At 40.5% G+C, this 27,473-nt stretch overlaps 2 protein-coding genes and 1 pseudogene across 13 annotated transcripts in view; 2 read left to right on the top strand and 1 right to left on the bottom strand.

The window, feature by feature from the left end:
- Positions 1 to 7,286, bottom strand: part of CSPP1 (centrosome and spindle pole associated protein 1) — a 134,172-nt gene extending 126,886 nt beyond the window's left edge. For 7 of the 11 annotated variants that reach the window (XM_023222301.1, XM_023222307.1, XM_023222306.1 and 4 more), the window contains exon 1: positions 5,141 to 5,263. The gene's annotated coding sequence lies outside the window, so the exon portion shown is untranslated. Of the gene's footprint in view, positions 1 to 1,683; positions 1,702 to 5,140; positions 5,271 to 7,191 lie in introns of those variants that run through there. The other 4 variants (XM_023222303.1, XM_023222304.1, XM_026455051.1 and 1 more) reach the window with 4 other exon arrangements.
- A 98-nt stretch (positions 7,287 to 7,384) lies between these two features.
- Positions 7,385 to 27,456, top strand: COPS5 (COP9 signalosome subunit 5). 2 transcript variants are annotated; one of them, XM_023222312.1, is made up of 8 exons: positions 7,385 to 7,858; positions 10,282 to 10,516; positions 11,683 to 11,811; positions 12,449 to 12,514; positions 13,230 to 13,315; positions 19,632 to 19,743; positions 24,548 to 24,696; positions 27,217 to 27,456. In XM_023222312.1, the coding sequence occupies exons 1-8, from the start codon at positions 7,716 to 7,718 to the stop codon at positions 27,299 to 27,301; spliced, it is 1,005 nt and encodes a 334-aa protein (XP_023078080.1). In that variant the 5' UTR covers positions 7,385 to 7,715; the 3' UTR covers positions 27,302 to 27,456. The 2 variants fall into 2 exon arrangements, with proteins under 2 accessions (XP_023078080.1, XP_023078081.1); XM_023222313.2 differs by having other exon boundaries at positions 7,565 to 7,866.
- LOC111549196 lies at positions 13,840 to 14,349 on the top strand (annotated as a pseudogene).
- Positions 27,457 to 27,473: the final 17 nt, after the last annotated feature.

The following is a 27,473-nucleotide window of genomic DNA, read 5'->3' as shown; positions in this document are numbered from 1 at the left end:
ATTATTTAACATTATAAATTATAGAACTGATTTTAACTTACAGTACTCAAAAGTACAAAAAGTACCAATAATAAAACATACTTTTAAACAACCATAGTAAATATAGCATATGCCATAACTAAAACGTAAGATTTATCCGAGATATAAGTACATTTCTAATCACTTCTAATTTTGTCCTATATCTAATCCAATTAGATTATAATGACTTTAATATTAAAGAGTCAAAGACACTAATGAGTCTTCTCCTGGTAATGATCTCCAGTCAAAGACCACCAGGAAAACTACTACAGTTAAGTTGGATTTACTACTCATTGCATTAAGGAATGCACAGAGAACACACACCATGGGGAACCCTGTGGTATTGTGGTAAGAGGGTATTGGAAAAGACTTGTATGTGTTGGGTGATTTGGGAGAAGGCTTAATTTAAGGAAGTGGAGTTTTGCTCAGGATTGAACACTATTGGAAGTGGGGTTAATTCTATGATGGTATCACTCAATAAATCTAAAATATAGGGGGAGGTTAATGCTGTAACTGGTAAACAAGCAGTAGACATTCACATCAGCTGAGAAAGGGAATGTTTGGTATCTTGTGTCTTGGACAACATTTGTCTGTGTTTGGACACAATGATGGAATGTTTTTGTCTTGATCCATCACAGACACACAGTGGCCTTATCTGATGTTGACATTCTGTACAATAGTTTATCTTCAACAGAAAAACACAAAGTTACTGTGAATGCCAGGCTAGTTTCTAGCAATACCAGTTTCTAGACGTCAGATGTCACGGCCATTTTTCTTTTTCTGACTCCTAAAAGCATGTGATAACTTACATAAAACATATTTCAACTACACAATTATTCAAGAATTACTTGGTGAATCACAGAGACTGGGTTAATAAATATGGCATATGTACAATATAGAGTAAGAAAGTTTGTAATTTAAGGATTAAGTTGCCAAAAATAAATCAGCTGAAAGAAACCTAAATAAGATTATTTATATCTCTGACACTCTACAATATAAAGTCACTTACAACTTTTTTCAAGACATCATGGACAAGTATTATTTCCCCAGTAGCTGTGTACATAGTATGTAGATGATAAACAGTTCTCAGGAAAACAGTTTAATTGAAAGAACTGGGTTTGAAATATATTTCCATCACTTATTGATCTCAACGTGAATGACCTCAAGTATGTTCCTTAACTGCTCTATGCCTAATCTATAAAATGGAAATATCATTTATTCTAGTATACTATGAAGAAAAAGCAAAAGAATGCATATAAAAAGTATGACAGAGAACCTAACACTTGGAAATCAACAGATCAGGCCAGGCGTGGTGGCCCATGCCTGGGATCCCAGCACTTTGGGAGGCCAAGGGGAATGGAACACCCGAGGTCACGAGTTTGAGACCAGTCTGGCTAACACAGCAAAACCCATCTCCACTAAAAATACAAAAATTAGCCAAGCATGGTGGCACACCTCTGTAGTCCCAGCTAATCAGGAGGCTGAGGCAGGAGAATGGCTTGAACCCAGGAAGCAGAGGTTGTAATGAGCCCAGATCACGCCACTGTACTACAGCCTGGATGATACAGCAATACTCAGTGTCAAAAAAAAAAAAAAAAAAAAAGGATCAATTCTTTTATTGTTTATTGTTGTATCCTTATAGTCTTTGCATATATGAAGATTTACCTCTTAAAAACAGAGCCTGTCACCGGGCGCGGTGGCTCACGCCTGTAATCCCAGCGCTTTGGGAGGCTGAGGCTGTCGGATCACGAGGTCAGGAGATCAAGACCATCCTGGCTAACACGGTGAAACTCCATCTCTACTAAAAATACAAAAAAATTAGCCAGGCTTGGTGGCAGACACCTGTAGTCCCAACTACTCAGGAGGCTGAGGCAGGAGAATGGAGTGAACCCGAGATCGTGCCACTGCACTCTAGCCTAGGTGACAGAGCGAGACTCTGTCTCAAAAAACAAAACAAACAAAAAAACAGAGCCTGCAAACGTAAAGTATGCTGAGATTTAAATCATCAATAATTGATACTTGGTTATCATAATCTATACCAACAGCTCTAAATCTTAACCTTTGGCTCTTTATGCTTATCATATAGATATAAGCAGACCAGAGCATACTCGTTCTGCTAAGTCTAGTCAAATCCAATAAACAGAACCCAGTAAGAACTGAGTTTGCCCAATTCCTTCTCCCAAATTCATCAGTCACAAAAAGATGGGAAAATGTTGTTCCTATCCTTTTCCCTCTCAAGGACTGGAGTACAAATTTCCTCCCCACTATGGGATCATGAGAAATGGAAAATGACTCCCCTCCTAAAGCAAGACATTATGCTAGAGGCTGGCGTGATCAAAAATATAAAATGTGGCTGGGCACAGTGGCTCATGCCTGTAATCCCAGCACGTTGGGAGGTCAAGACAAGCAGATGGCTTGAGGTCAGGAGTTTGAGACCAGGCTGGCCAACATGACAAAACCCCATCTTTACTAAAAATATAAAAAATTAGCTGGGCGTAGCAGGAGGCTGAACCATTGCTTGAAAACGGGAAGCAGAGGTTGCAGTAAGCCAAGATCACACCACTGAACTCCAGCATGGGTGACAGAGTGAGACTCTATCTCAAAAAACAAAAAACAAACAAACAAAAAAAACCAAAACAACAAATATATGTGTATATATGTACTTATGTATATATGTGTATATATGTATATATATAAGTATATACCTGTATATAAGTATACATGTATATGTATGTGTATATATGTGTATATATGTATATATATGTATATATATAAACATGATCCTTGTCCTCAAATTTGGACAAGATAATGCCCCCTGCCACAGCGGCTGACAGGGGTTTAGGAGCTGAATGTGAGATATCTATAATGGATGCACTGGAGATATGAAGAAAACAATCTGAAAATGTCTAGAACTCAGAATAGAACCCAGGCTGGAAATAAAGATCTAGCAGTGTATAAAATAATCATTAAGGCTGTGGGAGAAGTTTTGTCTGGAAAAAGAGACCCTAGAGTAGGGGGAACAGGACCTAGAACTGGTGTCAAAGTGTGATAACTTGTGGGGTGGGGGGAGGGGCCAGTGAAAGAGCTTTAGAAGACAGGGAGGGGCAGAGTGACCAGGACAATGTTTCTCACTTCTCGTCCATCCAGAGATCCATCTACCGAATGAAAGGTTCTCCATCTTTCTCCTGACAGATGGCACCCACATGAGCAACTTCCTCCCATGGGTACACCCAAATTTTGACAAATTTCCCTAATATTGCTAAGATGTAAATACTGTTGCTGGGGGAAAGAAAGGGAGGCTGGGAGACAGGATAAAAAGAGAGAGTGAATAAATATATAAAACCATGTTGAAGTCTTTCAGCAGCTACTAATAATACACCCTTAATGGTGATAAAGGGCAATAACATAAATTAGCCTTAGGGTTATGCCAAATTGCTGAAACACTTGCTCAAACATCCTTGCCTGCCACTCAGAAAAGTACATCACAACCTAAGTCAGAATGATGTTAAAAGGATAATCTGAAATCTGCTCAAATGTGTAACAGTTAAATCATATTTGTCTGAAAGCTTCATTTGAGAAAAACTGTACCAAAAGTGGCCTGTTTCAATTTACTCTGTCTAAACGCACCCACTGCCTCCCAGAAGGCCATCTGGCAGAAGACCCAACCTTGGCCGGGCATGTGGCTCAGCGCCGTAATCCCAGCACTCTTGGGAAACCTAGGCAAACGGATCACTTAAGGTCAGAAGTTCGAGACCAGCCTGGCCAACAAGGTGAAACCCCTTCTCTACTAAAAGTACAAAAATCAGCTGGGTGTGGTGGCGCGCACTTGTAGTTCCAGCTACTCAGGAGGCTGAGGCAGGAGAACTGCTTGAACGTCGAAGCAGGAGGTTGCAATGAGTCCAGATGGTGCACTGCACTCTAGCCTGTACAAACAGAGCGAGACCCTGTCTCCAAAAACAAAACAAAACAAAAAAAAAAAAAAAATTGATCCTTGTGGAGCATTTCAGCAGATATTTAATCATCAGAAAGCTAGCAACCTCCTAGGGAGAATGATATGGAGAAAATACCTCAGTAGCTTCCATGGAAATTGTCAACATGACAAGTCATTCTTTCACACAGAATAGAGCCTAAAGAACTTGTAAAAGGCCTAAATTAGCATTTTACAAATTCCTATTGGTTGCTTTTAGGCCCCTGCATTTTCCATGGTGTTTGGAAACAGGTGGTGGTTTACTTCAGAATTTAGTCTTCCCCGAAATCCTAGTTAAGCTTCTTAATCCTACAATCTTGAGAGTTAGCCTCTCTCAAAAGATGAGTTACATTAATAACATGTATTGACAACTGGATTCAAGTCCCACATAAGATTCCTAAAATCAAGGCAGTTAGAAACAAGAGGTTCAAGCTCAAGCAGTCGGGCAATCACGGGGGAAAATACGGTAATAACAATCCCAGCTACAGTGAAAATTAAGTTTTACTAGCAAAGCAGTGCGCACAAGCGCTCCCACGTTAACAATAACAAGCACCGAGGGGCTAGAAAGGCGCCCGGGGAGGCCTGACGGAGCAGGGGAGGCCTCGCAGTTGGGGAGGGAACTCGCAAGGGAACCAAGGCACCGCTCGCCCTCAGGCCCCGGAGGTGGCCGACTAGGAAGCGTCAGTGCGTCGTCAGGCAACTAGCTATCAACAACGCCGCGGGCAGCAGCGACCACAATACCCCAGGAATCCGGACAGTGTAACTACGGCACCTCCCCGAACCCGGCAGCTGCAAGACTCCTGCTCACAGGAACTCCCGCCCCCAACCCTCATAACTCAGTCAACGGTGCCGGCCTGACGGCCGCGAGACCCCAACTCTCTACACCCGTAACTCGGGCACCTCCCCCACCACGCCCAGCAGCCATGAGACCCCCTGCCGACAAGAAATTTTCCCCCCCTTCCACCCCCAGACTCCAAAGCTTATAACTCCGGCACGTCGCCGGCCTAGTTGCCTCAAGACCTACGCCCGAGGGAGCCCCTGCCCCTACCCCCGCTCCCGGGCCGCGAATGCAGCCCCAGGACTCTCCACTCTCAACCCACACCATGCCGCACGACACCCCGCAGCTCACGCTCCCCATCCGCGGCTGGCTCTTACTCGGGGAGCGGGCTCCCTGAGACGGGGAGACGAACAGTGCTCTACAGGATCGTCGCGGACCGAAGAGGTAGCAGCGGCCACCTGGCGCGGGAACAGGGTGAAAAACCTCCGGGCCTGGGCTCCGCCCCTCAGGCCCAGCCCTCCGCCCGCCCTTCGCCCACCGCCGGGTGCGGCCCCGCCCCCACTGCAGGCGGCCGCGCGGCAAGACAGCACCCCCTGCTGTCCCGGAGGCCGCGTAGCTGCCCGCTGCTCTCTCGGTTCGCCAGCACCCTGGCAGGGGACTTGGACAACTCGTTCTCCCGCTGTGCCCAGGGGCTATTAAACTGTGGGGGCCACTTCTCAGGCTAAATGTACGTCAGCCTCTCCAACCTCCCATGCACCAGCCAGCTTGGGAACAGTGTCAGAGCCTGGAAAGAAAAATGGGGAGGTAGTGAGAGGAAAAATGTTGGCATACCTCTCAGGGCGTTAATCCTAGCCCAGGAGTGTCGTCAACCTTGGGTCCTGGGCTTTTCTTACCATTTTCAACATGTTATTCAGTTCACCCCAATACAATAGCATATGGCCATATGCTACTACTAGAAAAGAGACCTCTAGTTTCCCAGGAGAGTGGAACTAAGGGTAGGTATTAATGTACTATTTTACCCTAAATTTCTTTGTAAGATGCTTTTAAAGCAAATTTTCTTCAACTGAAAGTCAGTGCCAAAACAGCAAGCTGTGGTGTGGATTCGATAATTCTAATGTTTTTGTCTTAACTGATTATTACAACACATTGTAACAGTTACAGAAGCACCTACAGAGACTTAAGAGACATCATGGAAGGAATGGTCATTGGAGTGTCAAGAAAGAGTTCGTGGTCGATCTCACTGGACTGTATTTTTAAAGATTAATATGAGTTCCCAGGCAGAAAATGTAGGAAAGAGCATTTCAAGCAATGCTGACCACATATGCAAAGCCAAAGTAAAGATATTTGCATTGCTAGAACGAAAAGTTTCAGGGGGGACTAAAGAGACATGAAGCTGGAAGAGGTGCGTAGTGGCCAGGTTGTTAACAGCTGTGGTGCTATCTTTCCTTTTTTCTTTTTTTCTTTTTTTTTTGAGACTGGCTCTGTCTCACAGGCTGGAGTGGTGCGATCTCGGATCACTGCAACTTCCGCCTCCTGGGTTCAAATGATTCTCCTGCCTCAACCTCCTGAGTAGCTGGGTCTACAGGCGCACACCATCACGCCTGTCTAATTTTTTTGTATTTTTTTAGTAGAGACGGTATTTCACCATGTTGGCCAGGCTGGTCTCGAACTCTCTATCTCAAGTGATCCGCCCGCCTGGGCTGCCCAAAGTGCTGGGATTACAGGCGTGAGCCATCACGCCTGGCCTGTGATGCTATCTTTTCAGGAAAGAAAAAAAAATTTTTTTTTTGAACACCTATGCTAGGTGCTAGGAGATAAAACAAGGAACGCAGACCGCAGACCTGCTCCCTGTGTCTTGAAACTTAAAATCTCGCATGGATGGAGGAATGAGATGGAGAAAAAAGAAAACCTAAAACACGTAAACTAATTTTAAAAATAATTAAACATTGTATTAACTGTAGGAAGAAAACAAACCAGTTGCCGAGATTAATTACGCTTTGGGGACAAATGCGGTTCACAGGAGTGCCAAAGATTTAACTGTAACCTATTATAAAAACTGAGTACTGGACATTTTCAGAACAGTAATGGCACATAATTCACAGCAGTGCCAAAGATTTAACTGTAACCTATTATAAGAACTGAGTACTGGGTATTTTCAGATCAGTAATGGCACATTATACACATGTAGATGTTAACTTTTACCGACGCCCAAAAAGGCATGACAATAGCAATCAAGGAGTACCCACTGCCTCCTCGCATCGATAGAAAAAGCCCATCTGCAAGTTAAGTGCCAAGCCACCACGAGCCCGTTAGCTTTTACGCATGTGCAGTGAGTCATCTTGAAGTAAACTGGAATGCCATGTTTACCTTCCTCTCAACCAGCTTCCAAAACGACTTTTAGCTCAAGTTGTACAACAGACGGCCTTACCTTTTAGTCTTTCGACAAACTTATCTCATTTAAGGTACCTACACCCACACAAAAACACTTTCTGCCCTCCACATCCCACCGTTATAGCTCCAACTACCTTTAATATGGCGGAGGCCGAGCCTGCGCAGTACAAGCAGAGAAGGCAAATAACAGTTTCTGGAATAACGTTACATGCCCTTCTTCCGGTACGGAAGACTATACCATTCCCATACCCTATAATTTTGTTTGTTCTATTTCACACATACAATTTTCAGAGACAAGATGTTCTAATTTAAGCCACAAGAAGATTAGTCTCTCCCTATTACTGTAACTGCTGCTTATATCGTCATGTCCCGGAAAGGTCCCTGTCTTCCCTGAATGGTCTCTACCAAGTTCACCTCCGGTTCTAGGTGTCATGGCTGCCCCGAGAGTCTAGGTAAGAGTTTGTTCCCGTGGTGCGGAGTGTCAAGGCCCACACCCGGAGACCTAGCGAGGTAAAGTTGCGTCTTGGTTGTAGAGACGACAACTTCTCCGCTTTCTCTGCAATGGCGGCGTCCGGGAGCGGTATGGCTCAGAAAACCTGGGAATTGGCCAACAACATGCAGGAAGCTCAGAGTATCGATGAAATCTACAAATACGACAAGAAACAGCAGCAAGAAATCCTGGCGGCGAAGCCCTGGACTAAGGAGTGAGGAGGTCCCTGGCGAGACGCAGGGGAGGGAAGCGTTGGCGGGAGTTTAAGAGACCCGGAGGGAGAGGGAGGTGAAAGGGGTGAAGAGCTTTCACCGACGGGGAGGGGGACAGAATATAAGCCTTGGATCTGCAAGTAGAGCTTAAGCCCTCCGCTGGGGCTTTGACTCCCCTTTCTGTCGCTTTAATCCATTTGCCCCCGGATGATGTAAGGGGAGAACAAGTGGTGATTTAAGTTGTCACTTCTGAACATCCGTATTGTCATATATGCCGCACACCCTGCCTTGAACCCAGTGTCGACATGCACCTTGTTTGAGTCTTCAGCTATTCCCTTACTGGGGACCGCAGCTGTTTTCAGAAATCGAGTCAGCAGCCCAAGGTCTCAAAAATAGCTATGAGCTATTTTCTTTTATTTTCTGTTTTAAATAGAGGTGGGTCCTCGCTATGTCGCTCAGGCTGATCTCGAGCTCCTGCCTTCAAGCGATCCTCCCGCCTTGGCCTTCCAAAGTGCTGGAATTACAGGCGTGAGGCCTGGGTCTATAATAGTTTTTTGATTGCTGATAATTATTTCGGAGGCACACGGAGGCTCTGCCTGGTCTCTAAAATGTTACTCCATCAGTTCCCATAAGCCAGAAATTTTAAAAATAGAGCTTAAGACTTTTTGCCCTTCAACAATATCCATTTTTCCCTGGGAGTGGTGACAAGTCGAGGGATCTTTACCCATAATATTTATGTTTTCGTGAGAGCATCTCCTGAGAGATTTCCTGCTCTTAGGAAAAGATAATTATTACAGGTTATGTTTGAGAGAGAGAGTAAAAGGAGCACAAAAGCTAATGGTTAGATAGAAATGAGAGCTGTGGTCAACAAGAGGACATACTTCTACTGCCTCACAGTTTTTTTTACAAAGCTAGCCTTGTCTCTCAGTATTCAGATTCCACAATGGTGAATTACGGAACCATCTAGCTAGAGATTTCCACGTCATTTAATCTTTACGACAACCCAGTACAGTATATCCATCCTTTTTTTACAAATTAAAAAACAAGCAAATACATTATGTAATTTATGATCACACTGAGATAAGTGAACTCTTAGCTGAGCAATAGTCAGACCTAAGATCAAACTTCACAGCTGTCACTAACTAGTTTACTGACCTTAGGAAATTTACTTATCCATCTTCATTTGTCATAGTATGGAAATAAGACCTACCTATTGGTATTGTCATAGAGATTAGGTGAGAAAATGTATAAAAAGAGTAGTCTAGAATATATGTAATAGGAGCACAGTAACTTGTCTTTCTTCTTTTCTCCAGTAAAGGTAGAAGCCAAGATTTCGATTCATGTCTTGACTTCCAACATGAGGTCTACACATTTTTCAGCTTTTGGTTGAAATCTGGCAAAGCTTAGGAATTAAATTTGGATTCTTTCTGTGGGCAGACATCTAAAAAGACTTTGTAGAGACGTTCACTGACTGCTCTGTAAGGCTGCTTAAGTTGCTTAGTTGTCTGCTTGTTTCTGTAGCAGGCTGTGCATTTTAGATTTGTGTACTCTTAAATATTTGGAAACTTTCGGTCTGCTTCACTGTCTAATTGTGGCTCTAATTATATTCATCCTAGCTGTCTTGGGCTGCACTAATGAGACCAAAATGTAATTTTATTCAAGAGTTTAATTCACTGATGACCAACTCTGAAATAGTGATCATAGAAGACTAGGATATTGTGGCTACTTTTTAATTTGAGGCTGATATAACAGGGAAGCCCACCCTTCAACACTCTGTTCTTTGAGAGTAGGGTTAAGAGACAGGTTAATAATGCTGATAACAGCTAGCACTTATTAGGGTTCTAGTATGTGTAAGGCACTAAACTAAGCACTTTATATACATTATTTCATTTACTTTATTTTTTCCTAACAACAATTATGACTATCCCTATTTACAGAAAAGGAAACCTAGGCACAGACATTACATGGTTGTCCCAATACCACAGCTAGGGAATGGCAATGTCAAGATTCAAACCTTAGCAGATGAATGTCAGAACCCACATTCTTAACCATTAGGCCAGAGGTTAGGCCTCAGAACAGTTAGGCACAACCATCCAAGCAGTCAGAATCCAAGATTGGGTGATTCCAAATTAATGGAGAAAAAGTCTATTGAACTGGTCATGTTACTCCCTTATTTGAATAGCATATTAAAAAACTATTTCAGACTTTTCCCCTGCCCCAAGGGGGATACATTGCAGGACTATAACATACTTATTGTTTCCAGCCTGCAAAAACTGTCCTTTTCTACTTTTTCTCCCCATAGTCTACACTCCCCTTCCATCACTGTAAATTCCTTCAATACTTACTCTTTATCTTCATAAAAACTTTTCTGAGAAAATTTTACTTTATATAAGAAATTTAATTACATTGTGATTTTGTTTTGCAGTCACCATTACTTTAAGTACTGCAAAATCTCAGCATTGGCTCTACTGAAGATGGTGATGCATGCCAGATCAGGAGGCAACTTGGAAGTGATGGGTCTGATGCTAGGAAAGGTGGATGGTGAAACCATGATCATTATGGACAGTTTTGCTTTGCCTGTGGAGGGCACTGAAACCCGAGTAAATGCTCAGGCTGCTGCATATGAATACATGGCTGCATACATAGAAAATGCCAAACAGGTAAAAATGTTGTTTCTTATAGTTTAGTAAGTGCAAGTTAGAGTCTCAAGGTAACTTTTGAGTTTCTAGACTTAAAATTATCCCCTTTATAGGAAGTGTTATATTTAAATTTTAATGATTTATATGTAAAATGTACAAGATTAAAAGCCTGATAAGATTTATAGCAAAATGTACAAGATTAAAAGCCTGATAAGATTTATAGCATGGTTTTTTGTTTTTGTTTTTTGTTTTTTTTTCAAGACAGGGATTCACTCTGTTGCCCAGGCTGGAGTGCAGTGGCACAATCTCGGCTCACTGCAACCTCCACCTGGGCTCAAGCAATTCTCCCTCTTCAGCCTCCTGAGTAGCTGGGACTACAGGCGTGCACCAGTAGGCCTGGATAATTTTTGTATTTTTAGTAGAGATGGGTTTTGCCATGTTGGCCTGACTGGTCTCAAACTCCTGACCTCAAGTGATCTGCCCACTTGGCCTACCAAAGTGCTGGGATTACAGACATGAGCCACCATGTCCCTCCATAATTTTTGTACTTTTAGTAGAGACGGATTTTCTCTGTGTTGGCCAGGACAGGAGTGTTGGCCACTCCTGTCCTCAAGTGATCCACCCACCTCAGCCTCCCAAAGTGCTGGGATTACAGGCATGAGCCACTGCACCCGGTCTATGGCATGGATTTTATTTTATTTTTAAATAAACTCTCACACTTATTATCAGATATGTGTTTAAAATTAAAAATTTGGAAACAATCTAACTCAGTTCCTGAGTATAAAACTGGCTAAATAAATTATGGTATATCCCATCAGTGGACTGCCAGGCAGCCTTTAAAAGAAAAAAAGAAAAAAAGGTAACCATCATATATATTGATGACTTATATGAAGCAAACTCCAAAGCAGTTTATTGAGTGAAAAGGCAAAGTGTAAAACATTATTATGTTACGTGGTATGCTATTGTGTGTGTTTTTATCATCCTGTATATATGCAAAGAATATGTATTCTGTATACAAAGAATATCTTCAAGGGTAAGCAATTGGCTATAGATTTCATATCTGGGCTGATAAAACTGGGTAATTGAGGAGAAAGAGATGGGAAGGAGACTGGTTACCTTTATTGTACTGGTACCTTGTAAATTAATTAAAGAGTAATCTTAAACTTTTTTGCCCCTTCATTTGTTAGGTTGGCCGCCTTGAAAACGCAATTGGCTGGTATCATAGCCACCCTGGCTATGGCTGCTGGCTTTCTGGCATTGATGTTAGTACTCAGATGCTCAATCAGCAGTTCCAGGAACCATTTGTAGCAGTGGTGGTAAGAATTTTAAAACTAGTTTAATTAAGTTCTTTATGAAGATTTGCTGAAGCAAGTATACTGAGAAATAATAACAGTGTAGTAAAGAGAAATTGCTCTGGTGTCAGTCTGCCTAGGTTTCAATGTGAATTCCATCTCCTAGAAGCTGGGACTTTGAGCAAGTTTTTTAACCACTGTGTATCTCACTTCCCCCCTCTGTAAAATGTGGGTAGTCATAGCATCTATGTCTCAGTGCCAGCTCATCATAGGCATTCAATCAGTGTTGACTGATCTGAGTTAAGCAGGAATTGCTAAAGCAGCTCTTATTATGTTCAGGGTGTTCTAAGTGCAATCCAGTTTTATGAGGAAGGTAGGAATTATTCACCTCTTAAAAGGAAAAAAAAAACTTTAAAAAGAGATGAGCAAACCTTCAAATAATATTCTTAAATATTATAATAATTATAATCTCTAAGTTAGCTGTGAGACACTTATATTACCCTCTTACTGAACTTTTATGGTTTTTTGGTTTGTTTATTCTTATTTGGTTATTGTGTATGTATATAGTGTTATATGTATGTATACATTTCTAGGTTTATAATGTTTCAATAAAAGGCATACAGTTTTATATCAGCAAATATTAAATATATCTTTCTTATAGATTGATCCAACAAGAACAATATCTGCAGGGAAAGTGAATCTTGGCGCCTTTAGGACATACCCAAAGGTAACTTTTTTTTTTTTTAAGAGATAGATAGAGTCTCACTGTGTTACCTAGGCTGGAGTACAGTGGCTATTCACAGGCATGATCATAGTGTACTACAGCCTTCATCTCCTAGGCTCAAGCCAACTCAGCCTCCCAAGTAGCTGGGACTGTAGGAATGCTTAGTAATTTTTAAAATTATAAGTCCTTACATGTTTTAAATTCCAAATATTTGACTTATTAAAGACATTAGCAATATCTCTTTTTGTTAAAACAATTTAATAATATTTACAAAATAGTAAACTACCACAAGCTGTCCCTAGCAAAGGGTAATATATTTATGTTATATATTGTTAATTTTACTGGGGAAGCAGTCTTTATTTATTAATAAGTATCTGTGTGCCTGTGGCATTCTGACAGGTACTAGAGAAAAAACAAGCTAAATCTATAGGTCTGTTTCCTTCCCTGGCAGGAGCCTGCAATCTAAAATAGTTAATTAGAACAAAAGTACATCACCTAAGGAGAAGAAAAATAAATCTGTAAGCAAAATCCATCCTACAGCCACCAAACAGGGTGGGGGGAAAGTAGAAACAGTATTTTTTTTTTTATTAGAATGCTCATGTTAAATATTTGCCTCCCAAAATCTAATCCTATAATTAGAAAGCTGTGTAGAAAACATGATGCTTTTCTCGTTTATATATATATTTTTTAATCTTCTGTTTGCCTCATTTTTGTTTAGGGCTACAAACCTCCTGATGAAGGACCTTCTGAGTACCAGACTATCCCACTTAATAAAATAGAAGATTTTGGTGTACACTGCAAACAGTAAGTAATTTAAAAAGATATCTGGGCCAGGCACAGTGACTCACACCTATAATCCCAGCACTTTGGGAAGCCAAAGTGAGAGAATTGCTTGAGGACAGGAATTCGACACTAGCCTGGGCAACATAGTGAGACCCCATCTCTACAAAACATGTTATAAAAGTTAGCCAGATGAGGTGGCACCGTCTTGTAGTCCCAGCACTCAGGAGGCTGAAAGAAACCATAGATATCAACCAGTCTAAGCCCCTTATTTTACAGATGAGAAAAAAGGCACAAAATACATTTCATGATAGCTTTTACAATAATAGTATATGAATTTAGGTGAATGTTTGCATTTTTAAATTTTTTTCTTTTGCATTTTTTATTAATGTTTCAAACTAGCATGTCATTTGCCTTTTACACAACCTAAACATTTTTTCAATGTACAAGATACTTGGCCTATATAAAATTATGACAAGAGCCCCTCCCCGCCCCGCCTCCCGGCGTGGGTGGCCAAGGGTAGCGCTGCGACCCCCATCCCTGCGAACATGGCGCTGCGAGTGGTGCGGAGCGTGTGGGACCTGCTCTGCGCCCTGCACACGGTCCAGTCACCCACCGCGCCCTGCCCGCTGAGGCCCTGGCAGTTGGGGGCGGGCGCCGTCCGGACACCGCGCAGGCGGTGCTCTGGGGCCTAAATTCACAGAGAAACATGAATGGATAACAACAGAAAATGGTATTGGAACAGTGGGAATCAGCAATTTTGCACAGGAAGCATTGGGAGATGTTGTTTACTGTAGTCTACCTGAAGTTGGGACAAAATTGTACAAACAAGATGAGTTTGGTGCTTTGGAAAGTGTGAAAGCTGCTAGTGAACTCTATTCTCCTTTATCAGGAGAAGTAACTGAAATTAATGAAGCTCTTGCAGAAAATCCAGGACTTGTAAACAAATCTTGTTATGAAGATGGTTGGCTGATCAAGATGACACTGAGTAACCCTTCAGAACTAGATGAACTTATGAGTGAAGAAGCATATGATACATCAAATCTATTGAGGAGTGAAAATGGAACCCCTAAATAAACTAGTATGAAATACTGCAACCCAGCACATTGTCTTAAATTAGTGGTGGATAGAAGATTTAGAATAGCAACTTTTAGCATTACCGATGGGGAAGAAAAAAACTACTGTTAACGCTGCTAATGAAGGAAAATCCCTTTAACTTTCTAATGATTATAGATTTTAGACTAGGCTCTAGTGTTCAGAATTCATTAAATTATCCATGGTAAAAACTAGTTTTAAAAATTACATAATTCAAAGATAACGTTGTTATTCTTAAGCCTTATATAATATTGTAAGTTGCATATATCCATACCTGGATTTGGGATGAAATACTTAATGATCTTTCCATTGGAAATAACTGGGAGTGAAGAGGTTTTTGTTGCTTGTACCGTGTCAGTGACACACCACTATCTTGATTTTGCAATACACTGCATTTGCTGGTGCTATTTTTATACGGTGAAGCAACAGCTTTGCAGCAAAATAATAAAATACTTCTTCGTTAATCATGAAAAAAAAGATAAAGATAAAGATGGGTTCAGGGCCAGCTGACACGAGCATGTCTGCAGCCCTCAAAATATATAATTTCTACTGAACAAAGATTCTTTCTAATCTTTGAAAGATTAAAGAAGCCATATTAAAAAGTTAAAGTTATAAAGTATAAGAATTCTTACTAAGAACCACTGTATTACATATCTTCCCCCGCGACCCACGAGACATAGTCTTGCTCTGTTGCCTAGGCTGGAGTGCAGTAGCGTGATCTTGGCTCACTGCAACCTCCACCACCTGGGTTCAAGCAATTCTCTTGCCTCAGTATCCCAAGTAGCTGGGATTACAGGCGCATGCCACCACACCCAGCTAATTTTTGTATATTTAGTAGAAATGGGGTTTCACCATGTCGGCCAGGCTGGTCTCAAACTCCTTACCTAGTGATCCACCAGCCTTGGCCTCCCAAAGTGCTGTAATTACAGGTGTGAGCCATCGTGCCCAGCCTACATACCTTTTTTAATGGTGAATTTTATGATGTATGAATTATATCTTAAATTTTTTTAATGTTAAAGAAGCCAATGGGGACAGTTTTATCTACCTTCTAAAAATATCTTACCACCTCTCTTACTATCATTTTCTCCCAAGCCGCTGCCATCTGGAGCCTCAATCAAACACTTGCTTTCTGGCGAGTCTTTCTATTTGTGCCCTTCACTTCTTAAAGCTCTGTTTTCAGCCAGACTGATTCTGTTAAGATGTGTAAGTCAGATCATACTCTTCCTTTTCAGAATGACTTCCCATCTCACCAAGAACAAGATCCTTAGTCCTTTTCACAGACTACACAACTCTATCACTGAACTTTTGCTGGTCTGCAGTGCAGCCATATTGACTTTCTTATGGTTTGTCAAATGTGCCAGCAGGCCCATGGCTCGGGGCACTGGCACTTGCTGTTCCCTCTGCCTAGAACACTCTTATTTCCATGTGGCTCACTTAACTACTTTAAGCACTGAGTATCTGTTTACAGGGTCGTCCTAATAGAAAATGTTCATTAGTTCATTAGGCATGATCATGATGTACTATTTTATCTATGTAAAATAACACCTTCTGTTTCCTCTTTCCCTGCTTTTTCTTCTTAGCACTTGTAACCATCTGATATGTTTTGACATCTTTTTTTCTGACCCCTTTAGAATGTGAACACAAATTTACTGCTGTATCCTTGGATTTAAAACAGGGCATGCCACATAGAAGAGTGGGCACCAAAAAAAATTACTGCTTATAAATGATTATCTAGTGCCTCTTTTTCTCTATACCACTTATCCCAACTTCAAAGAATACTTTGGCTACCAATGTGCTACTACTGCTCTTATTTTTCTGTTTAGAGGTTCTTAGAAAATTCTAGAATTTCTAAAATTGAATTTTTAAATATATGTGGTTTTCAATAATCTCTGACATATTTCTGTAAATCCAATTCTCTTCCTGTTTTTTGGTTTCTGTTTTTTTATTTGAGATGGAGTCTCACTAGGTTGCCCAGGGACTACAGGCACACCACCGTGCCCGGTTATAGAAAAAACACATATTCAGATAGAGGTTTAGTGTTAATTATTTAATTTGCCCTATTAAAAAGAATTTAAATAATTCCTGTTTGAGAGACTTGCTCCTAAGCCTGGAAACACCTTTGCTGTGATACTTTAATCTTCAGAGGAACTCTCAATTTTTTTTATTTATATTGAGTTGTAGTGGTATCAAAGGTTTATACTTTGAAACGAAAAAGATTGAGGTACTTTATGTTTTCTGTATTCAAACAGATCTACTTCCCCTGTTTGTCTATTTCATTAGTTTATCCTTCTGTCTTCTTTAAATAACTTTTTTTTAAGATCTTGTTGCATACCAAGCCTTAAATAACTTTCTTTTGTCTAATACCTTACCTTGCCATTCTGAAGTATGAGCCTACCAAAGAGGGATCCTATTTTGCTGGTGGCCTACATTACTAAATGTACATTTAGCCTAAATGTACAATGTAGGCAATGTATAATTGCCTACATTGCAAAAGACTAGAATTTTGAACCTAGAATTGCTAGAATATTCAAAAATGATCTTTTTTTTTTTTTCCCCCAAAGGAGTCTCACTCTGTCGCCCAGACTGGAGTGCAGTGGTGCGATCTCGGCTCACTGCAAGCTCCGCCTCCCAGGTTCACGCCATTCTCCTGCCTCAGCCTCCCAAGTAGCTGGAACTATAGGCGCCCGCCACCACGCCTGGCTAATTTTTTGTATTTTTAGTAGAGATGGGGTTTCACTGTGTTAGCCAGGATGGTGTGGATCTCCTGACCTCGTGATCTGCCTACCTCAGCCTCCCAGAGTGCTGGGATTACAGGCGTGAGCCACCATGCCCAGCCCAAAAATGTTCTTTTTTGTGTGTGTGATGGAGTCACACTCTGTCGCCCAGGCTGGAATACAGTTGCACCATCACGGCTCACTGCAACCTCCGCCTCCCAGGTTCAAGTGATTCTCCTGCCTCAGCCTCCCAGTAACTGGGATTACAAGCACGTACCACCACACCTAGCTAATTTTTATATTTTTAGTAGAGACAGGGTTTCACCATGTTGGCCAGGCTGGTCTTGAACTCCTGACCTCAGGTGATCTGCGTGCCTCAGCCTCCCAAAGTGCCGGGATTACAGGCGTGAGCCACTGTGCCCGGCATGATGTCTTTAATTTATTATGTTTTATTTCTTCACTGCTAAACTTTAATCAGTAAACATTTTTGCACTTTGGGAGTCTGAGGTGGGTGGATCACTTGAGGTCAGGAGTTCAAGACCAGCCTGGACAACATGGTGAAACCCCATCTCTGCTAAAAATACAAAAAGTTAGCTGAGCATGGTGTTGGGCACCTATAATCCCAGCTACTCAGGAGGCTACGGCAGGACGATCACTTGAACCTGGGAGGCAAACGTTGCAGTGAGCCCAGATTGTGCCACTGCACACCAGCCTAAGTGACAGAGCAAGATGCGGCTCAGAAAAAGCAGTCTGTTTTTAAAAGGGTGCCTATGTGTCTTTATCTTTTGCACCACTAACCTCTGAGTCTGAACCTCTCTCTCTTCTCATCTGCCCTTCTGCAGTGGCTTCCTTTGTGGAATCCCTGCCTCCAGTTTCTCTCCTGTAACATCTCCCAATGGTACTGCCATAGCCAGGCTTCTATAAAACACCCATTTGACTGTATTATTACTCTACTCAAGTACTTCCATTCTACTCAAGCACCTTCCAAGAGTCCCAGGTATCTACAGGATAAAGTTTAAATTTCTTTCTTTTTTTTTTTTAAGACAGAGTCTTGCTCTTGTTGTGCAGGCTGTAGTGCAATGGCGCAATCTTGGCTCACTGCAACCTCCGCCTCCCGTGTTCAAGAGATTCTTCTGCCTCTGCCTCCCAAAGTTTGGCCGGGCACTGTGGCTCCCAGCACTTTGGGAGGCCAAGGCAGGCGGATCACCTGAGGTTGGGAGTTCAAGACCAGGCTTACCAACATCGTGAAACCCCATCTCTACTAAAAATACAAAAATTAGCTGGGCGTGGTGGAGGGCGCCTGTAGTCCCAGCTACTTGGGAGGCTGAGGCAGGAGAATCGCTTGAACTCAGGAAGCAGAGGTTGTGGTAAGCCAAGATCGCGCCATTGCATTCCAGCCTGGGCAACTGAGCAAGACTCCGTCTCAAAAAAACAAATGTTCTTAACCTTTTATGTAACATCCTTTACCACCTAGACCCCAGCATAGCTTTCTAGCTTCCCCTCACATAATTCTTCTCTTGCTAAATTTTCCAGCTAAACTCATTGCCTTATTATTCCTTACATGTCTTTCCTTTTTGTGTGTTGATGCTCTCTGCCTAATGCCCTCCTTGCTCTCCACATATCCGTACCATAGACTCAAAAATGGTTACCCTACACCTTGCCTTTTCCCTGAGGCTTCTCAGGCAGTTCTAGCTCCAAGTGATCACTTGAGGTCCTCTATATGAAGAATACTTATTAATCTCTAACCCTTAGTTGGTAGGTGATTCATTTTATATAGCACTGTAGCATTACTTATTGTTATTCAATGTATATAATCATATTTAATTTTTTTGTGGGTTTAGACCACATCCCCCATATAAATGTTGAGTTCCTTAAGGTAAAGATGTCTCTTATCCTTTTTTATATCCATTGATACACAGAAGCATGTGTAAGTTTAAGACGTAAGTTTACATCTTAAAAATACATATATTTTTCAGACATTTAACTAGATTTTTCCTTACTATGCCCTGATGATAAATTAGGCACCTTTGAAAGTGGGAGCCATTATTTTAGATGCCTTAAGGACCTACCTTAAAATTTGTTTTTCAAAAAGCAGTAGGTCCTAACTGGGGAATTAGGAATGGAATAATGGAATCCACATGTCATTTTTATTATTTTAAAGAGACTAACAAAAATTATAGTTGACTCTAGAGAGGCAGCTCATTAAGTTTATGTGCTGTTGGCTTGAATTTCTGAACTCAGTAACAGGAATAAACTTGTCATTCAGAAGTTTTGACTGGTTGTTAATAACATTTTGGGAATGTCTGGGCTCTACAGAAAAAAGGAATAAAACAAGAAGTTTAGTAGGAGATTTGGATACACAACCCTTGAAGTATGAGGAAACCATGGTTAGCTCTTGCCTTATTGTAATAAAAACTAAAACATGAATATTTGAGAATAAAGTGTAATTCACTTAAATCTGGCCATAACTTTTATGTGGTGTAGTTGAATTTTTTTTTTTACTTACTAAATTTTGTGCTTTTATTTCATAGATATTATGCCTTAGAAGTCTCATATTTTAAATCCTCTTTGGATCGCAAATTGCTCGAGCTGTTGTGGAATAAATACTGGGTGAATACGTTGAGTTCCTCTAGCTTGCTTACTGTAAGTACTATACTTGTAAGGAATGCATTTGAATTTTATCTAAGCTCCGTAGACCTTTAATATCTCAAACACTGTTTCACAGAAAGGCTGTACCTGACTTGGCCAAGACACCAGGGCTAGGGTTGGATTCTGCACCACCAGAGCTGGATTAGGATGGTAGGCCAATTCAGGATCTGTGTCATGACCCACAGAGACCAAGTCTAAGTAGCAAATAGAGTGTCCAGATCAGGGTGAGATCTGCCCCTGCCATAAAGAGATTTATGGATTAAAAAAAATACACATACTGATTTTTGTGTGTCAAGTGTCTCAGCTTGGACTCTGATTACAAGTAACAGGATACCTAATGAAACTAGCTTAAACAAGAAAGGGAATTGTCTAAGTTGCAAAGTTGAGGAATAGGGCTTAACTCAGGCACAGCTAAGTTTGCATTCAAACAATATTATGAGGTCTTGGTTTTTTTTCTCTCTTAGCATTTATTTCATCTTAGTTATTGCTACTTTTAGGCTTCATGTGAAAGCAAGACAGCAGCTTTAGCTTTAGACCTCCAAGCCTCTCAGTTTCATGTTCAAAGAGAAGATCAAGATACACACATACTCAAACACACACTCACATATTCCCAGGCAAAACTTCATTGTGTCTGACTGGCTTTACTTAATCACATGCCTATCTTTAGGCCTGGTGTGGGCCAACTGAATAAGCTTGATGAGTGGCTAGGGCCACAGCGAGTGCTTTACTGCTGGGCCACATCGTAGAAAACTCCTTCAGGAGCTCAAGGACTAAAAATGGGTAAGGAGAGGTTCCCAGAGGGAATCAGAATAGCATTACTTTAAAGCAGTAGATACTGGGAGAAAAAAAAAAGAGTATCACTGAATTTTCTGATAACATCATAAAAACTTAACATATTTGGTAGGATATTTAACAAGCTTCTCTACATTTAGAACTTAGGAACAACTTTTTTACTTTTCTAAAAAAGTAGGCCCATTTCATATACTGCGATGTGTATATATGTGTATATATATATGTGTGTGTGTATATATGTATAAATATATACACATACATACACATCGCAGTATATATCTATATAGTGGTTAGAACCACAGGATTTAGAATTAAATAAACTGGGTTTGGAGAATACGAGCTACAGCAGCAGGAGTCATAGCAGGACCAGCACTTAGAAGTTTCTTACGCTCTTTGATCTAGTATTGGTTGAAAGGAGTACAGCTGAAACTGTAACCAAAGGAGGCATTACGCTTCCAGAAAAATCTTAAGGTAAAGCATTGCTAGCAACGGTAGTAGCTGTTGGATTGAGCTTTTAAGGAAGAGGTGGATTCGGCCAGTTAATGTGAAAGTTGGAGATAAAGAATTATTCTCCCAGAGTATGGAGGCACCAAAGTAGAGAACTACGTTGCCACTCTTCAGATTTATTCAGTTGACCTGGAAGGCCAAGGATTTGATTTTTTTTTTTTTTTTTTTTTTTTTGAGACAGGGTCTCTGTCGTCCAGGCTAATGTGGTGGCACGATCTCAGCTCACTGCAGCCTCAACCTCCCAGGCTTGAGTGATCCTCTCGCCTCAGCCTCCCAAGTAGCTGGTATTACAAGGGTGAGCCACCACACCTGGCTAATTTTTGTATCTTTTTGTGGAGACAAGGTTTTGCCATGTTGCCCAAGCTGGCTTCATGAACTCCTGGGTTTGAGCAATCTGCCCGCCTTGGCCTCCCAAAGTGCTAGCATTACAGGCCATGAGCCGCCATGCCCAGCCAGATTATTTCTTATTTAGAGATGCTGACATTCTTAGAAAGTATGTAGACTGAAGTAAATCACTATTGAAATGTCATCAACATGAAGCTGCTTATTGCACTTAAGTTCCAAAATATTTAATTATGTAAATTTCCATGTCTCTTCTATAATAAATGATATCTATACTAAAAAATAAAATTGACTTTGAAAACAACTGTCACTTTACTAGTTCTGAGTGACTTTCAGAAAGTTATTTAATGTGACTAAGCATTTCTTTGTTGTGAAATGGTGATATACTACATACATCATTAAGTACTCAGAATTAAATGGGCTGCTTTATATAAAGCAATTAGCAAAGTGTCTGGCATATAATAAAGCCTCAATAAATGATTTACTGTTATTTTAAATACAACTCTGGCAAGCTTTCTGTTCTTTTTTTTCTTTTTTCCTTGTTTTTCTTAATTTTATTTTGAGACAGGACCTCACTCTGTTGCCCAGGCTGAAGTGCAGTGGTACAATCACATCTCACTATAGCCTGGACCTCCTGGACTCAGGTGATTTTCCCACCTCAGCCTCCTGAGTAGCTGGGACTACAGGGATGTACACCACCATGCCTGACTAATTTTCTGTATTTTTTCATAGAGACGGGGTTTCACCATGTTGTCCAGGGTGGTCTGGAGCTCCTGGGCACAAGTCTTCTGCTCACCTCGGCCTCACAAAGTGCTGGGATTACAGGCATGAGCCATGGCGACCAGCGTTTGTTCTTATTTCTTATCCTTAGTAGTCAGAAGTAGCAAATTAGGGCCGGGCGCGGTGGCTCAAGCCTGTAATCCCAGCACTTTGGGAGGCCGAGACGGGCGGATCACAAGGTCAGGAGATTGAGACCATCCTGGCTAACACGGTGAAACCCCATCTCTACTAAAAAAAAAATACAAAAAACTAGCCGGGCGAGGTGGCGGGCGCCTGTAGTTCCAGCTACTCGGGAGGCTGAGGCAGGAGAATGGCCTAAACCCGGGAGGCGGAGCTTGCAGTGAGCTGAGATCCGGCCAATGCACTCCAGCCTGGGCGACAGAGCGAGACTCCGTCTCAAAAAAAAAAAAAAAAAAAAAAGAAGAAGTAGCAAATTAGGATGGAGAATGATCATAATAGCAAATATGTGTTACATGCTTCCTATGTGCCAGACACTGCTAAGTGCTTTATATGTGTTGTTTCCTTAGAGGCAAGTATACTAATAGCAGCCAGAAGTGACACCTGATGGCAAGGGGAGAAAACACTGTAAGACCAGAGCAGTCTGAACCTTTGTATAAGGCAAGCAGATCTACCTACTCAGCCCAGTGTCTGTCCCTGTATTCCAGCACTACATAGATGAGGACATTAATAATCAAGAAAAGGTTAAATTACATTTCTGCCTTTTTGTTGTTTTATGTATAGTACATTGCAGCATTTAAAGAACAAATATGTAGACATATGTTCAACTTCTGTCTTCCCCCAGCTAAGGAAGTTAATTATAGTGTGTAACCTAAGTTATTTTCTAATTTAAGAAATTAGTTTACTATATTCACTTTCTGTACATTTGAAATGTAATTGGATATCTTTTATTGTCATTTTAATAGTATAACTATTTCTGGTAGCCTATATTTTTATGGCTTAAATAGCTCTATAAACTTTAGGGTTTTTTTTCCAAGTCTGTGGGAGGAAAAACATACTGGTTTCCTAAACCATTTAGATCCAGACAAAATGAATATACTTGCATCCTTTAAAAATAGTAAGTTTGTAAAAATCACTGGAAGAACTGGTATGGCAGCAAATAACTTTTCTTGTTTGGTGACTGACTGTCTTTCCTTGCAAACTGAGCAAATAGAATGACATGCTACTTTTTGCCAGCTAGTTTATTTCCTCTTCACACTCTTCTATTGAAGATCTAGGAAATAAATATAGTGTATACTTAATAACTTTGTGAATTTTTTTGTGTGTTTTAGACTACAATTTAAAAAGTATACCCGATAAAAATATTGGTAAAAGATGTAATATAGTTTTTCAAATGTAGGTATACATGTAAGCATATAGCAATGCTCTGTAATTGTGGTTAAAGCTAAGTGAAGAGATTATAAATGTGTTTGTTTTCTTCTTTATATTGCTCTACATTTTCCAAATTTTTTTGTATAATTATTAATTTTGTAACCAGAAAAGATTTTTTTATTTTTTTAAGACAGAGTTTTGCTCTTGTTGCGCAGGCTGGAGTACAATGGCACAATTTCGGCTCACTGCAACCTCTGCCTCCTGGGTTCAAGTGATTCTCCTGCCTCAGCCTCCCAAATAGCTGGGATTACAGGCTCCTGCCACCACGCCCAGCTATTTTTTTTGTATTTTTAGTAGAGATGGGGTTTCATCTTGTTGGCCAGGCTGGTCTCAAACTCCTGACCTCAGGTGATCCACCTGCCTCAGCCTCTCAAAGTGCAGATTATAGTCATGAGCCACCCTGCCTGACCCAGAAAAGCTTTTAAAATGTTATTTTTATAAATATTGTGATAAGTACTAATTCTAAAAGTTCAACAAAAACAATAGCGAAATTAGCTAATATTACTAAGCCTTTACTAGGTGTCATGGACAGTGCCAAAAACTTTACATGCATTACTTCATTTAATTTTCACAGTAGCTCTAAGGTAGGAATTATCGACTCCCTTACCATTTTCAGAAGAGAACCTGGAGGCATACCTCAGGCCTTCAACTAATCTGCCATAGTTCCAGAATTTGGACTTAGGTCTGTATACTTGAAAGCCTCCCATAATAACAAATATTAGATTTAAGCAATCAAGGAGAAAAATTCCAAGTAATCTTGAAATTATAAAAGTGAAAACATTTATCTACACTTGAACTACCTGAATTTGGAAGCAGATTTGCAAATGTAATTTGATTTCTCTTCTCACTGACTATTCACTCAGATTTTATAGTGGAATTCTTTGCAAATGAAATATTCTTTGTAGGAAATTAGTTTAGATTAAAATATATAGATTTTTTAAATGGTAGACTTGTGTTTTGTGGTGACACAATACCATTTTCCCCACAGAATGCAGACTATACCACTGGTCAGGTCTTTGATTTGTCTGAAAAGTTAGAGCAGTCAGAAGCCCAGCTGGGACGAGGGAGTTTCATGTTGGGTTTGGAAACGCATGACAGAAAATCAGAAGACAAACTTGCCAAAGCTACGAGAGACAGGTAAGAGTAAATCTGTAAGATTCTTATTGCCCCTAACTCTTTTTCTTTCAACATTTGCAAACAATAGTAGGATTCAGATTCCTTATGGCTCAACTTAGTTACAACTTAGAATGGTACCTGAATATTAACTTCTTGGAAGCTTTAGGAGCTGTCAGACACAAGTTTTAACTTTGAAAATTTAGGATACATCAGGTAAGAACATTAAAAGGCTTAAATCAAAGATCTAAGCAGTGTTATGGAACACTCCCAGTTACCTTTTCTAAGTTCAACTAGAAAGTGTAACAAAGAAAACCAGCCCTTCAGTGGATCTTTAAAGTGTGTGTGTGTGTGTGTGTGTGTGTGTGTGTGTGTAAGTAACTAGGATTTCTTTTTTTTGAGACAGAGTCTTGCTCTGTCACCCAGGCTGGAGTACAGTGGTACAATGGTGTGATCTTGGCTCACTGCAACCTCTGCCTACCGGGTGCAAGCGATTCTCCTGCCTCAGCCTCCTAGGTAACTGGGAATATAGGCAGCTGCCACCATGCCTGGCTAATTTTTTTGTGTTTTTTGTAGAGATGTGGTTTCACCATGTTGGCCAGGCTGGTCTTGAACTCCTGACCTCAGGTGATCCGCCCATCTGGGCCTCCCAAAGTGCTGGGATTACAGGCATGAACCACCACGCACAGCCAAAATTAGGATTTCTTAAATTTATAATATTTTAATATTCAATAAAGCTTTAAATCCTAAGATATTACGGAAGTGATTGTCTCTTTCTTAAATTGTGCTTCTAAAACAGTAATTTAGTATCCCAAATTTTACTACCAAAGATTTTATTAAGAATAAAATTTGGGATATGTTCTCTAATAACTTATGAAATAATTATGTGGACCTTCAGATATATAGGCTATACAAAGTTGCATAGATTAACAACATTTACTTTCACAGAAATTTGAATTTTAGGCCAGGCACAGTGGCTCACACCTGTAATCCCAGCACTGTGGGAGGCCAAGGTGGGCAGATCACCTGAGGGCAGGAGTTCAAGACCAGCCTGGCCAACATGGTAAAACACCATCTCTACTAAAAATACAAAAATTAGCCAGGCGTGGTGGTGGGCACCTGCAATCCCAGCTACTCGGGAGGCCGTGGCAGGAGCATCGCCTCAACCCAGGAGGTGGAGATTGCAGTGAGCCAAGATGGCGCCATTTTACTCCAGCCTGGCCAACGAGAGTGAAACTCTGTCTCAAAAAAAGAAAGAAAGAAAAGAAATTTGAATTGTAATACAATAATTAGGGGCAGAAAGGAAGGGAGAACTATATTGACTTCTATACACACTTACATGTTGGTATCTATTTTAAGAACTGGTTTGGTTTATAGGGAAAAGAAGAGAAAAGGGTACCTGAAGTGTATCCTGGGATTGGAGGTCATTTTGGGTTAGCCTTATTTCACTGCCATCTTCTCTGTGGGTTTTTAGAAGGTAGAGCTAGTGGCCTGCATAAAAGTTGCATTTTTCGGCTGGGCATGGTGACGCATGCTTATAATACCAGCACTTTGGGAGGCCAAGGCAGGCATATTGCTTGAGCTCAAGAGTTCGAAACCAGCCTGGGCAACATGGCAAAACCCCATCTCTGCAAAAATTCCAAAAATATTAGCTGGGCATGGTGGCACACATCTGTGGTTCCAGCTACTTAGGAGGCTGAGACACAAGAATCACTGGAGCCTAGGAGGCAGAGGTTGCAGTGACCCATGATTGTGCCACTGCACTCCAGCCTGGGTAACAGAGTGAGACACTGACTCCAAAAAAAAGTATTTTTCGTTGGCATTAGTTGTCATTTTAGATACTTGCTTTGAGTGTGTGTTTTGTTCCTCTGTCTTTATGTATGTAATTTATCAGTTTATCTACATTTATTTCTCAATGTCTTATGATGCAAAAATTTTACTATGGCAATGTCTTCAATTATATAAGAAATAGAAGTTGTAATCAAAAGTAGAGTATTTTCCTTTTTGGGGTAGCTTTACAAGAATTGCATCTCTTCTGAATATTGATGGGGTTTTTTCATTGCTTTTTGCCTTATGCTTTTTATCATTTCTAAAATCTAAGGCCTTCACCCGCTAATCTAACTTTGACTTCTAATTGTTGGAGGATGCTTGTGATTATTTCAGAAAAAAAAACAGTATTCTTCAAAATTATTTTTCAAATTATCCCAAGTAATAAACAAGGAATAACAGATTATAATGTAATATAATATTGGAATCAATCTCTAATTACAGGTTTGTATAATTTTACTCACGTTCTAAAACAGAACAATTGTATCAAATTTTATGTTGTCATTCTCTTGTGAAAGTTCTAGTAAGTAATGAAATGGTTAAAAAGACATGTGGAAGACTAATAAAATAACAAAGGAAAACTTCAGATTGGGGTAGTTTGAGAAGTATGAATAAAACCAAACTCATTGGAGTTTCATGGATGGATTGGGGCTGATCTTGTGTGTTTGAAATAGTTTTCAATTTATGACATCATGTGATGTGTGTTTTGTTTTCCAGCTGTAAAACCACCATAGAAGCTATCCATGGATTGATGTCTCAGGTTATTAAGGATAAACTGTTTAATCAAATTAATATCTCTTAAACAGTCTCTAAGAAGTACTTTACCTGAAAGACAGTATGAGAAAAATATTCAAGTAACACTTTAAAACTGGTTACCCAAAATCTGATTAGAAGTATAAGGTGCTCTGAAGTGTCCTAAATATTAACAATCCTGTAATAAAACTCTTTAAAATGAAATTGGCCTTTCATTTTTT

This window comes from Piliocolobus tephrosceles, chromosome 7 (assembly GCF_002776525.5).
Source record: "Piliocolobus tephrosceles isolate RC106 chromosome 7, ASM277652v3, whole genome shotgun sequence".
NCBI lineage: Eukaryota > Metazoa > Chordata > Mammalia > Primates > Cercopithecidae > Piliocolobus > Piliocolobus tephrosceles.
The sequence above is the reverse complement of the archived record's forward strand: the minus strand, read 5'-3'. Positions and strand labels throughout refer to the sequence as shown.